The sequence below is a fragment of the Cyclopterus lumpus genome, chromosome 20, assembly GCF_009769545.1.
Source record: "Cyclopterus lumpus isolate fCycLum1 chromosome 20, fCycLum1.pri, whole genome shotgun sequence".
Taxonomy (NCBI): domain Eukaryota; kingdom Metazoa; phylum Chordata; class Actinopteri; order Perciformes; family Cyclopteridae; genus Cyclopterus; species Cyclopterus lumpus.
The window spans coordinates 12,523,798-12,537,742 of NC_046985.1; the positions used below are offsets into that span (position 1 = coordinate 12,523,798).

At 41.6% G+C, this 13,945-nt stretch overlaps 1 protein-coding gene across 5 annotated transcripts in view; it reads right to left on the reverse strand.

Moving 5' to 3' along the window:
• Nucleotides 1-1,791: 1,791 nt before the first annotated feature.
• Nucleotides 1,792-13,945, reverse strand: part of phldb2b (pleckstrin homology-like domain, family B, member 2b) — a 40,125-nt gene continuing 27,971 nt past the window's right edge. For 3 of the 5 annotated variants that reach the window (XM_034559908.1, XM_034559911.1, XM_034559912.1), the window contains 13 exons: nucleotides 12,862-13,017; nucleotides 12,519-12,629; nucleotides 12,315-12,389; nucleotides 12,132-12,221; nucleotides 11,511-11,663; nucleotides 10,501-10,644; nucleotides 10,180-10,279; nucleotides 8,777-8,927; nucleotides 5,345-5,435; nucleotides 5,066-5,212; nucleotides 4,416-4,635; nucleotides 4,091-4,176; nucleotides 1,792-3,895 (listed from right to left, as the gene is read on the reverse strand). In XM_034559908.1, the coding sequence (XP_034415799.1) occupies nucleotides 3,755-3,895; nucleotides 4,091-4,176; nucleotides 4,416-4,635; nucleotides 5,066-5,212; nucleotides 5,345-5,435; nucleotides 8,777-8,927; nucleotides 10,180-10,279; nucleotides 10,501-10,644; nucleotides 11,511-11,663; nucleotides 12,132-12,221; nucleotides 12,315-12,389; nucleotides 12,519-12,629; nucleotides 12,862-13,017 (1,665 nt within the window). In that variant the 3' untranslated portion in view covers nucleotides 1,792-3,754. The remainder of the gene's footprint in view (nucleotides 3,896-4,090; nucleotides 4,177-4,415; nucleotides 4,636-5,065; nucleotides 5,213-5,344; nucleotides 5,436-8,776; nucleotides 8,928-10,179; nucleotides 10,280-10,500; nucleotides 10,645-11,510; nucleotides 11,664-12,131; nucleotides 12,222-12,314; nucleotides 12,390-12,518; nucleotides 12,630-12,861; nucleotides 13,018-13,945) is intronic. The other 2 variants (XM_034559909.1, XM_034559910.1) reach the window with 2 other exon arrangements.

A 13,945-nucleotide genomic window follows, 5' to 3' on the forward strand; every position in this document is an offset into this window, starting at 1 on the left:
CTTCCTGACAGTTCCTCTCCATGCAACAACTCAAACGGACGAACCAATCGCAGTCGAGGACGATGTCCTGACCTTTGGAGAAATCCCAGGCTAAGACACAGTTCGGTATGCCAGAGACCGGTGGCTTGGTAATGAAACAGCATCTTAGAGACTTTCCCACACTCTTTACTTTCCCAGGACACTCTGCAGTGGATGTGGACAATGTGCTGAGCTCTTGGCCAAATCTTTCAATCTGAAACTACAGGGCATTATTTTATTTATTGTGGTTATTATGTGGATGCTGGGAGTGCTTTTTTTTATTCTCTTGGGCGCGTGCCACTGTATCCTTGCACTACATTGAAACTGTAGTTGTATAACACGTCTGTTGACTGAAGCCCACTGTTGAGACAAAATGGGGGAATTCAACACATTTTGCCATTATTCCGGTTCCTAAAAGACTGCAAATCCCATAATGCACCACTGGCAGGCCAGTGCAGGCTGCTAATTACTTTAAGTTGGAACACCTGCAATTGGACGAGAGAGAGAGAGAGAGAGAGAGAGAGAGAGAGAGAGAGAGAGAGAGAGAGAGAGAGAGAGAGAGAGAGAGAGAGAGAGAGAGAGAGAGAGAGAGAGGGAGAGAGAGAGAGAATTCAACTTATGGTGCAACCAAAGAAGCCACTGGTACTGCAACAAGACTTTTGTTGTGATTTGCTTTCTTGTTTGAAATCATTTGCTGGATTGAAATTGTTTAAAGTTTATTTACATTTGTGTATAACTTTTGTGTTTTGAAGGTTTTGAACCTGATGAACCAACCAGCCAACAACTAAACAAATAAGGAGCAAATAAACATTGAGCTGTGTTGGAAAGAGTTGTCCCTTGGGGTTCATGCACCAGGCCATTTCAAGTTGGGCAAAAGTTGAAGGAACCACGTAGGAACTTGACACCATCTATGACGGCACACATTTGCCACATGGAAGTGCTCCATCACCGTGTTGCCTTTGCAATTGTTTTCCATGCTATTGTTGTTTGACACACTGTTTATGGTTGCTTTTTCCTTCCAGAACATATACGTTATAGTTGTAGTTACTCAAGAGAGTTCACAGACTCATTCTGGTGTTGAAAAGATGTTGCACATTTGAATAACATTTGAATAACGTGCGTACATAACACATTTTTCCCTCGGACCTATGGCGCCAATTATCGATCGTTGTGTCCGAGATATCGCCTGCAGAGACTCTCTCCAATCCAATTCTTCTAGACGGCACTTGGCTTGGGAAGCCCCGGAGGTAAAACAAACAAGAAAACACATTTAAACTGAAACATTATGCATTCAAAGATGGCACATAACGATACATTCAATCAGAGGAACGCAAGCAGAGCATATATTACACAGCTGATGTATTCATCAACCATTTCTTTTCATTTGGTTATTGAAACAAATACGAGTATATTCATTATTTGACAATCACCTCTCGTCTGGTGAGTTAATAGCCTGGAAGACAAGCAGAGTGCCATCAAGTTCCATTATATTGGAGAGAAGGCAGACATCTCTACCGATGATGTCTCCAAAACACGGCAACTCCCACCAAAACAATCTAGATTGATAAATAGCACCACAGGTGAGTGGAAACACATGCATTTCTTTTAATTTAGGTTGAACTGTCCCTGTAATGCAACAAGCACGTCACTTGGAGGTATGTGGCATCATATAACACCCAACAAGTCATTTTGGCATTTTTCTAAATCTCCCATGTCATTCCACTAATTGCCAATTACGATGTTGCAAACTTCTTAAAAATCATAAAAAAAAGGTAAAATATAATTTTTATTATTCATATAGAAATACAAAATTAAGAAACATGCATTGGTAATGGTATAAATACAGTAGGATCAACATAAAATTTGTTATAAAAAAACACCAAAAAAACAGCTCATGGAAGCAGTTGGTAGCAGTTCCTTTAGTTGGTGGAAAACAACCAGGTGCTCGTCATGTAAAAAACATTCATCATTTTAATCTTATTGTACTGAACAAAGAGAAGTCAAAGCAGAGTAACAACATATACATTATACCACATAAACATGTACTTTGGTCAATTAAACAAAAAGCTATGCCAAGAGGCCAGACGATAAATGCATCCATCCGTGGACTGAGTCATTCAGACGTAGTATGGAGTATGCTGTGAAATGTAAAAGCAGCTTTGGTGATTAATGTGGAATAGTCAGTTTCACTAAAGCATTGAATTAGTGGTAATAAGAGCAATGCCATGAAAGCTAGTGGAGCAAAGCAGCACGATAATCCATCCGTTTGGATGACTAAGCGCCTCTGAGGTGTGTGTACCATGGATTCTTCTGCCTGACACCTACAGGGGGGGCTCCTAACGCACAGAACCACTCGGGCCATGCTTCCCCACTGGTATAGTTCCCTCACCAGAGACAGGTCGGCCTTGTGTATAGATACATGTAGCTCTTAAAAATATAGATAATATTGCATGTCAAAAATACTGTCACTCAAAATATGATTTTCTTTTCTTTTTTTTTGGAAAAGTTCCGAGTTGATAACGGATCGTTTCCTCAATATCGTCAACTTAACTACAACTTAGAAACAAAATGTACAAATACCACAATTCTTCATGCTTATTTAACCAACTCCTTTCATTAGAAAAATAACAAGACTGATCCTGACCATGTTTCCTTAGAGCTTAATTTCTGAGCCTGTGGTGACAATATTGTAAACCCGGCAAAACAATCCATATACAAATCTTTGATGTCATGGTGCGGATTATATGTGTGATACACATGTAAGAATAGCACCTTGGAGCTGCATTAGAAGCTCGCAGTAAATAGAAGTGTACGGAGAGGATGCACGCAAAAAAAATAAACAGGCACTTCTAAGCAAACGTGTGCATAAACTCACACGTTATCATGTGATGCATGCACGCACGTCCATGCACACACCTGAGAATGCCACAGTAATGATACATGAAATCAGATGGAGAAGAAAAAGTTGAACATTTAAATACATTTCCTCATCTACATTTACTAAATGAATGAATATGTGATATTTATTATGTACACAGAAAATTATCTGAAATGATTAAAACACAATTGAAACAGTCTAAAATCGATAAAAAACCCATTCTCAAAATAGACCACGAGTTCTTCCATGACATGTTCAAATTGTTTGGGCTTTGTATGGCACTGCTGTTATGTATTGATGTCCACGATGACATGGTGATACGATACTAGAGAGCTCAAACTGGCTGACTCAGCATCTCTGTCTCCTCATTAAAAATCTTTTGTAAAAAAGCTTCATACAGCTAAAAAAAAAAGGAGCAGTTGAGTCACAGGCCGCTCTTCTCTGAAGAAACTGGGTTGTAAAGAGTTCATATAAAATATAAGTTTTAACGTGTTTACACATGAACCCACTCCAAGGCACCGCAGCACATTTTAGATCTCTGGGATGGAACACGATTGCATGAAAGTGTTCAAATTATTATCTTGCATCGGCCTACAATTTCGCATGAATGCTCCAGATAGTACTACAAACCCAGCCCAGCCCCTCTTGCAAACGAGGCGGAAAAAACACCGCAAACTGATCTTGAGTAACTCAGTACCTGCCGTCTCCACACGACAAAAACTGTGTTCATTCTTCAACAAAAGATGAGAATAAAGTCCGTTTTGAAAAAACGGAGAAAAGTCCAGAGGAAAACAATAGAAAACGTAGTGTTAAAAAGCCACAGAGAGCCGTAGGCCATTGGCACATCCTGCTCCTTCACTACACCATGAACTGGGTGTAACCCTCGGCGCCCGTGACGATCACGTCCATCCAGATCCTCATGGCCTCAGGAGACGGAGCGACCATGTAGTAGACTCTGTCATGAGTCTTCACGCTGAAGGTCAGGGAAGGATTTGGGCTCTGAGGGAGAGGATGAAACGAGAAGAGTGGGAGGAAAAGTGAGGGAGCGAGATGGGGGGGGGGGGGGGGGGGGAGGAATGATGAAGGGTGAGATAGAGGGAGTTTTACAAATAAATTAGAAGATACTAAAATCCTACTTTTCAGAACAGAAGTACATTGCATTCATTGCTTTTGCAGCTCAATATACACACATACCTTATGTGCATTCTTCAAGTGATCGTAATACACTTCTTCAATAGCTTGGAAGTAGATGACTCCTTTCAGCTTGGCTTCATGCTTGTCTGCAGAGGGCAACATGTGTGTAAATGTATTGCAACGTGTCCACTGCTATTCATTCAGTATTGGTCTATTTTTCATGCATGTAAAAAATATAGGGAAATACAAAATATGGAATACATTTAAATATATCCGTAAAATACCTGTGTGTGTGTGTGTGTGTGTGTGGGCCTCTATCGATGTGGATGCTCTGTACAAATTTGTTATGAGGTGGTCCTTGTGTGCCTGTTCTGAGCCACAGTACCTGAGTAGTAGGAGAGCGTGCGTCGGTTGCGGTCAAAGACGAACCAGCGCTTCTTCCAGGTTTTGATCTTGCCGCCCATTTTGATCAAGTAGCCACGGCACGTCTTTTCAGAGATGGATAAGTGGAAGCACGTGTCGGTGCTGTGGCCCGCCGACTCAATGTGAGCTCGCAAGTCAAAATCGTCCTTTCGCACCGGCAGGTACCGCGTCAGCGGCCGGGACTGGAGAGCAAAAGGGGAACGGGGTGATTCATTGGCTCAAGTGTATTTATAGCTTCTTTTGTGTTTTGGATAATTCATGCAGATGTATCTTATGTGAGGTCGATTTTAAAGTAGAATATTATTTCTCTTGCTGCCAACAGTTGATGGTCCAGGCGAAAGAAATAATAAAAAGATGATGGATGGAGCTTGTGCTAAGAACTGTCAGCAAGCTCTAAAGGATCGTTTGTGTATAATTACAGCATGACAAATCTTATTTTACTGTTGGGTGAAAGCTCTATTCGCTTCACTGGTTGCAATAAGGGTCATACAGTTTGAGATGTGGGTCTACAGATGAAGAAACAACATGCTATACCAAAGAAAAATCGCATATTGAGAAAGATTTTCCAATGACAAATGAACACACATCTTTTGTGTAGTTTCTCCTTCCTACCTGTGCTCTCTGTTTTTCTCTCAGTTTCACCTCACGGTCGATGAGTTTCTGCCGTCTGCTGGTCTCCTCCTGCAGCCTTTTCTCCAGGTCCTCCCTTCTTTTCCTCTCCTCATCCAGAGCCTGCTTTCGCACCTCCATCTCTTGCTCCTGAGGAATAACGGAAATTGTACTAATAAATAAAAGGGAGAACATGTATGCTGATATACATATGGGCTGTCTCTACCAATACCAAAGTGTAAAACAGTGAAAACAAAAAGAGGATTTGATTCTCGTAGTGACCTTGTATTCGAGGAGGCGGCTCTTCTCTTGCTGGGCTTCTCTCAGCAGACGCTCCATCTCCTCTAGCTTGGCCATATTTGAAGTACTGGCACTGCGGCAAACAAGCACATACAACAAACATCAATTTTCTTCACAAACAGTGACGGGAAAACAAACACCAAATCAGCCGTGATGTGGCAGAACCTAAAAGACACAAAGTAATGAAACTGAGCCGCTTCCAAGTTAATGAAATAAACCTGCTGCACCGGCAGCTCAGAAGGCCGTGTTCTTTCCCCTCCGCTATTCTCACCCGTAACCAATCTGAAATGTTTCTCATTGATCATAAGTGTGTTGGTTATGGATGCCGATGTGCAGAACACAGAACCATTAGCTTAAGCTGCCTGTCTGGCCCACACGAGGGCCCTACAAAGGGGTTATTGCATTAGGACACCTGAACTGTAGATCTAAGAATAAACTCCCCAGGAGTGTGTCAGCAGCATGAACACTAGTTGTCAATCCCCAAAAGGCCTCATCCTCTTACAGATAGGACGAGGAAGAAGCGCCTTGCAGATTCCATCCTCTCTTCAACCAGTTTGAGCTCTAGGAAGCACTACAGAGCAGCTGTACCACTGGGCTGGGGCCCACTGGTGGGCCTGAGGGCTCCACCTAGTGAGCTGCAGAGGAACTGCAATATGGTCACATAAACTCAAAACGTTTGGGAGGAATTTACAAAGCTATTGTCATTCCCAAATGTCCTCAAGAATTGACATCAATTAAAAACAACAAACTAAAATCCATAATTAAACAAGACCCTGCATACATTACATTTTCATTCATAATGACAAGCAGTGGCATAACAAATATTTACAGCTCAGATTATTGTTTTCACCTTTTATCATTTATATGGGAATGTGGTTCTTAAGGAAACACACATGTACTCTTTAAATGTATAATATGGCCTTGTCTATGAGTTTTACTTACTGCTTGTCTGCATTTTATTATATCGTTGTGGTTGCATTTGGTCAGCCAAAGACAAATGTCCACCCGGATTGACAATAAAGATGTATTCTAGTCTTGTGAACGGCTAGAATATGGTATCAAAAAAGTGTAAAATGCAAATCCCATTAAAAAAAAAATCAGCCAAGGCACAGTGTTTGTGCAAATTTAAATTGCCTTTATTCTAAACCAACGTGTTCACCCCTGATGAAGACCTGTGTCGGTAGCAACGTGTTGATCATTAGAAATACTTTAAATTATTAAATAATAATTAAATAAATAAAAAAGAGCATTTTATATTCCACCCATGCAATAAACTGTTCACAAGATTAACTAAGCACAGCATGATTACCACAAAGACCCAGCAGCAATTCCTTCTGCATTTATTTACATATTTTCTATTCTATTCTGACTCCATTCAGACTTTTCCATTTTCCATTTCTTCAGGGGTAACATTTACTGAGAGAAAAAGGCTTCACTCTCCTGATAATACTGTTTAATTCAGCACACACAAAGAGGAAATCCACCAACAAAGGAATCCTGGATGTCAAGGCACATGTCACGGTCTTCAGTCTAGAGCAGCAGGCCGAGTCTAGCTTTCAGGTCTCCCAGACTGCAGATGGTCTACACATGACCTGCATTCTTCACTGACATCACATGGAAGGGATTTGTGTCTATGTTTGTCATGTTAAACCATATCTTCCCCCCCCCTCTCCATTTCCTTCTTTCTCTACCTTGATGCAAACACACTTCCTCTCTTATCCGGAGCCAGAATGAAAATGGATACCCAGTGTTGATCTGTGATGATGTCACAACATTGTTATGATGAATGGTACACATTAGACTCAGTCTAAACAAATCAGGGAGGAAAGGGAGGGTTAAATATATATATATATATATATATATATATATATATATATATATATATATATATATATATATATATATATATATATATGTGTGTGTGTGTGTGTGTGTGTGTGTAGAGAGAGAGAGGGTACCATATGTAACCCAAAAGAGAAAAAAAAGGATTTGGAGGGAGGGTATGAAAAATGAAAAAACAATAGGAGAAAGCGGGAAAAGAAAATGCTTTCCCGCTCTTATCAGCTGCCAGTTTCATATAAAATCACCACAGCGCTATTTTTTTGCCATACTTTTAACTGAATACAAACAAATTACAAACTAGTGAATTTTGGATGTGAATACAAAAACTACCCAGGCAGAGATGGAAAATGAAAATGCCATCCCAACGTAAGAAAGAAATTATGGGCAGACATCTGTGATTGCATTTTGTGCCATATTTTGGTCTACTACATTTGGATATTAACTAATCTTCCAGCACGTTTCCCTGACATCCACCCTCTCCTCTCTTCCTCCCATCCCCTTGGCCATTGTCTTACCTCAATCGATGAGAGGTGATCACACTCATAGTCATTATAGACCAGCCCGGTTCTAGCTATTCAAGTATTTGGACTACTTGAGAAGAACTTTATTTATCTTGCTCCAACAGTTGTATCTTCAAAACACGGAACACATCGCTGACAGAAATTCCAGTCGTCTCATAAAACTACTTTTTTTTTTGTCCAACACCGATCCAGGTTTTAACACACGCGTCCTCCAATTCAACTTAATCCGGTAATACACAATCCAACTGGAGCCATCCTGAGGATCACAGAGGCAGCCTGTTCCAGGAAAACTTGCAGAGAGGTCAATCTGCAAATGGTTTGAGGCTGTGCACATTCTATGTACAGAAACAAGACCATACCATTCAGGGAAACAAGAGGAGGGGAGACAAAAGACGGATGTAACCACTGTAAAACGTGGAGGAGCAAAGCAAGCACACATGGACTGAGTCCGGATGGGGGGGTGGGACCCCTAAATCCACCTCCACACTCATACTGGTTTGCTCAGTTCATCTGAACCTGAGGGGGTTGACTGTGAACACACACACACCTTCATGTTTTCTCCGTCTTCCGTAACCTGACCCATAGAGCACTAATCAAGAGTCCCCCTTAACTCAGAACACGCTCAGTTCTACACATCTTATCCTCCAAGGAGGGACCATGAGAGGCAGGAAACCTTTTGCACTGCAGCTCCACACACTTTTTACATTAACTCATTTTCTGCTCTCTTTGTCCACTCCCCAGCCCCATTTCTACAGTCAATGTTTCATATTATGAACACAAAAGGAACATTGTTGTGTGGTCCAGTTTGCAATTTTCATGGCAGTTGTCTCTTGTCAAATTTAAACTTTTCTCCTACGAACTTCTGCCAAATTTTTCAAATCCTTTCTAACAGAATGAAGAAAGGAGAAGCGACTAATGTTCATCGGCACATACTTCACATAGAAGTATTCCAGCAAAACACTGTTTTGTTTCCGTTTCTTCGACCGATAGCCACACACACACACACACACACACACACACACACACACACACAGAATCTGGAGTCACCGACCTGGAGATATTATCCGGTGAACAAGCAGAGATGCTGGTTTCAATGGAGTCCGTGCTATCCACACTCATTGTGTCGAAGGCCTGGTTGTCACGGTACCCAAAGGCATCGAGGTAGACGTTGTTCTGGGAAGCTGCTCGTGAGCCGGGCTGACCTGGAGACGCACACACAGAGCGAGAGAAATAAACAACGGCATTAGCAGTGACTAACTTTAGTTACTCTCCCCATGCATGTGTGCACTCTTGTGTTGTACCCGTCTCTGTCACTTCATCTGGGACAACCGTTTGCCCAGACGGCTTCAATTTTGGATCACACTGCCCCGCCACTGTGAGACGCTCTTCTACGATTAGTGAAAAATAGATTCACACCCTATTGGTGAAACTAATCTTGATCAAATGTGTCCAAATAGTAAGTAGACTCCCAAAAGAACAAACAGCCTGCAAAGTGAACGCAGTGCAGCAGAGTCCTAAACGTAGTTTCGGCAGTCCAAAGATGTCTGGAAAGAAATGAGATGTCCTCAGAAGTAGAAGGAGGTATGACGACGATAATTGTGCTGCAGTTACTTTAAAGATAGGCTCGGCCTCTGGGTACAGGAAGAAACACACGAAAAACCTGATACCATCTTCCCCAAGCAGCAGACCCACCCGTCTGATGAGCCAGATCAAGGGACCAAAGGGACTGAGGGGCCAGATACACACGAAGCAGTGTCCGGGAAAAACTATCTAATGAAAGGTCCAAATTGGTTGATGCATGTGGTTAGTTTGCACTCGAGTAATTACCTTTTCATTTAAAATATAAAGACTATATACACGTCAAACTTGACATGGGGGGGGGGAAAGCACAGGGTCCTCGAGGTAACAGACCATCCTTCATCTTTCGGCAGTTAAAACTGCGTTTAAAACTACATTGTCAGCATACTTCCAAACAGAGGGCTTGTTGAAAGGCACATTTTCTTAATGATGGGAAATGGCTGATTGACATTTATGGCAGGAAGTTGACCTAGAAGAAATCTACATCTAAGCAGCTTGTTTTGTAACAACCCCTTTACTAACTAACAAAATAACTATCAAAGTGTACTTACACACACACACACAGTCGCACACACACGCACACACACACACACACACACACACACACACACACACACACACACACACACACACACTCCACACCACTTGATGGAGCAGCCTTCCTCTAATTACATTCCTGCACTATCTCCTCTGACACATAAACAAATGAGAGACTTTGTGATCCAACTCAACACAATGACGTTCACGCACACAAACAAAACCCACAACAAGGGCAGTGAAGTTTGTCAGTGCAGTTACATTTATTCCCATGTAAAAGTAGCGTATTTCTCTGTATATATGGTTTCTAAGTAAGTGTGTAAGCATATGTTTGTATACCTTTATGCACAGGACGAGATTCATTTTCCTTGTTGGTTAGGGAGAAAATTCTTGGGAGAATGCTGCCACAACTTGTGCTCTGTACCAGGGGATGATGGGACTAAAACAAAAAAGAGACCAAACCGTTTTTTACTTTAATGTTTTAGTCATTTAAAAAAAATATTGTTTCCATCTTTAAATGACACAATATCTATAATTATAGTACAGAATACAATTTGATGTTGAATCTGTGAACATAAGTCACAGATAGACATCAAATCATTGTGAATATATATATATATATATATATATATATATATATATATATATATATATGTGTACCTTAGTTGGGTAGCTGCGTCCCAGTGTAGCACACATGAACTGGGGGCTCATGATGGGTGTGGTTTTCTTCCTGGGTAATGTGTCACTTAGATGGGAACCCCCTTCTCTGTCAGACCTCTTCTTCTCTTCCAACAAACGGAAATGCTGATAAACCCCCCCCCACCCCACACACACACACACACACACACACACACACACACACACACACACAACAGAAGGGAAGGGATGTAAACAGTTAATTGACAATCAATTATTTATCATTGTCATTCAACCCAATTCAATGAATGAGCAAAATGATCCAATTTTATGTTAGGTCATATAACAATATAAGTTGCTATGTGTGGGATTTTAAATGTTGTACTGACACTTTTTTTAAAATTAAGAATATCAACAAAAAGACACTGGAAAACCACAATGCATTCTCTAATCCATATTTAGTCATTTCAGGCATATAAATAAATTATTAATTCGCACTATAACCAAATGCACCTAAACAATTGTCAATTATCTACCATAATCAACAGCAATCAATCAAAGCAATTGTGTAAACTGTGCATCTGGTTTTGACACACAAAGTTGTTAATACACGCACACACACACACACACACACACACACACACACACACACACACACGCATTACCTGCCTGTGTCGGTGGTGGTGTTTTTTGAGAGGGAGGGGAGGTGGGGGAGAGTCAGGAAGGGGAGAGGGGTCTCTATATGACACCATGTTCTCTGGCCAATGCACGGAGGGCGTTTTGGGGAGGGGACGGGGATATAGATGGAAAGAGGAAGAAGAGGAGGAAGAGGAATGACAGTCGGCAGTTGAGGATGAATGGCAGAGCTTTGAAGAGAAGAAAGGAATATTGTCAGAAAAACGGAAATAGCGCAAAAGGAGGAAAGGAATTGGGGAAACTACTTTCACACACTCACTCACCCACCCACACACTTTGTATAATCTACGCCTGTTTACATAACTACACACGGGAGCCCTTAACACCACTCCACACACCTCCTCCTCCGGTGGTTTAGGAGTGTCGTCGTCAGTGGAGGAGTTTGCCTCGGACTCAGGAGAAGCATTGGCCAGAGTGGGGGCAAGGGCGGGTTTAGGCTCCGCCCCAAGCTGTGAGTAAAGCTCATTGATTTCTCTGACTGTGACATAGCCCTGGAAAGTGTCATGTGGAGAAAGGGGGGAGAAAGAAAGGGTGAGGCATAGCATGGCGTGAGTCAGCCATATTAATGACAAACTTTTAGCAGTTTATTAGTTGTTAGAATGATGCAGAATTTGGTGGCAATTTAAGCAATTTCAAAGCAAAAATGGAATAACAAGTCTTGTCACTTGGAAGTAAGTTACTTAGACACTGAACATTCAGTGGTTTACACAAGGCGAAATGCATTATAACAAGGTTACCTGGGTATTAACACATGTGAGTATAAGCCGTGCATAGAATTAATGAAAGAAGTCTCACTTTCCCCTCCTTACGTTGCAGGGACTTGAAGTTACAACATGAATCCGTAAGGAGAAAAACAGAATAAAGAAAGAAGAAGGAAGGATGAAAAGGATTAAAACAGACTGATCTGGACAGAGAAGAAAAGAGAAAAGAAAATAGTAGTGAAATAAGCCAAAGGTAACCTCCGCATTCTTGAGAGAAATAGAGAGGAGGGATGCGAGGGTGCACAAGTTGACTGGAGGAGGACACACGTCAGCCAGAGAAGCTGTACCCTAGCAGAGAAGGAAACCCCAACGTTTAAGAATGAAGGAAGTCCTGCCCACAATCTTCATTTTCTTGTCTGACCGCTGTCTCTCAAAACCTACCTCCCTCAGAGTGAAACCTCGGCCACCAGTGAGGTCAGCATATTTTCTTTCCAGCATGGTGAGGTTTTCTTTCTCCTAATAGACAGAACAAGGACACAAAATGAACCTCTTCGTGATTGCTTCTGCTTTTCATTCACCCACAGAGGCAAGGATGGCCACATGCATACAGATGCACCCACATGCAAACATGGATACCCTTCGTACCCTTTGCAGCATTGCTTCGAGGGTGCTCCTCTCCTTCAAGAAGCTCTCCTTCTCTCGCTGAGCCTGCTGGGTAATCTGTGTTGCCTGCTTCTTCAGAGTTAACAGTCGTTCCTGAAAGAAAAACAAAACCAGCTTGTTACATGTTTCTAGCTCACTTACAAAGCATTACACTACCACTAGAGCCAAAGCTTTTGCAAACCGTTTTAAACAGAGATTCAACTTGGGTAGGAGATGAAAGTTTAGATATCTTAGATTTATTTATGAAATTGAACTCATGGATTTTCAATCCAAATATAACATTTCCAAAGGACTAATGTAAAACACACAAACAGACAGCCGTTACCTTGCGAGTGACGGTGCTCCGCTGGTAATCTGCGGTCTCCCGGAGAAGCTGTTGAGTATGGGTCTCCTTCTCCTCGTCCTGCCTGCTCTCGCTCTCCAGTTGCTGAAACTCCAGGTCCTCAAAACGCTTTGACTCTGCATCGAGCACCTCACAGTCCTGACACACACACACACACACACACACACACACACACACACACACACACACACACAGAAGAAATAACACACAGGTAAACAGGCGAGACAGAGGTAAACACGTGCATAGGACAGACTAAATGAGACATACTGTTAAAGCACGTACACTTGATAAAGCATTCAAGATGCAGGTACACACAAAAAAATGACCAAATAATTGACTCTAAGCTGCCCGTCGGTGTGAACGTGAGCGTGACCTTCTCCCTGTGTCAGCCCTGTGATTGACTGTAAGCCTGTGAAGGGTGAACCCTGCCTCTCACCCAATGTCAGCTGGGTTGGATGAATAATGAATCAATGGATGTCCAGCTGCAAAAATGGTCATAATTGTTTTGGGACAAAATATTTCTATTGCTCATTCACATTAAAATAAACAGAGCTCTGCTTTCAATCCCGCTAATTGACAACTTGTTGTATTAAAATACAAAACAAATTAAAATAAGCTATGTCTTTGCCTGAATTCAGTGCATTTTATTTTGCTCATCAGCTCTCTGATGCACAAAATAAGTAATATACAGCGCGTCACTCTTGCTGCATCAGTAGGGACAAAGCGTCATGACAGCTGCCTAATCCTGAAGCTATATATGAAAACATCGCATTGGCCCCCTAGTGGACGGCTATCTAGGAAGCACTTGACTTGATATGAGTTTATATGAGCACATTTTTAAAAACATCAATATCGCAGTCGATCATGTTTATTTAATTGTGGGAAGCCAAATTGTGATCCTCCATTAATCCTCAATTAATTGTGCAGCCCTGGATGGTTGGATTTTGTTAATGCGTCAAACACAAAAGGTGAAGCCGTAGACCGCATGCCCAAATGTCAGTGTATTCTATAATAGCCAAGCTCTTGAGATATTATATACACTAACAGGATAAAATACTATTGGTGA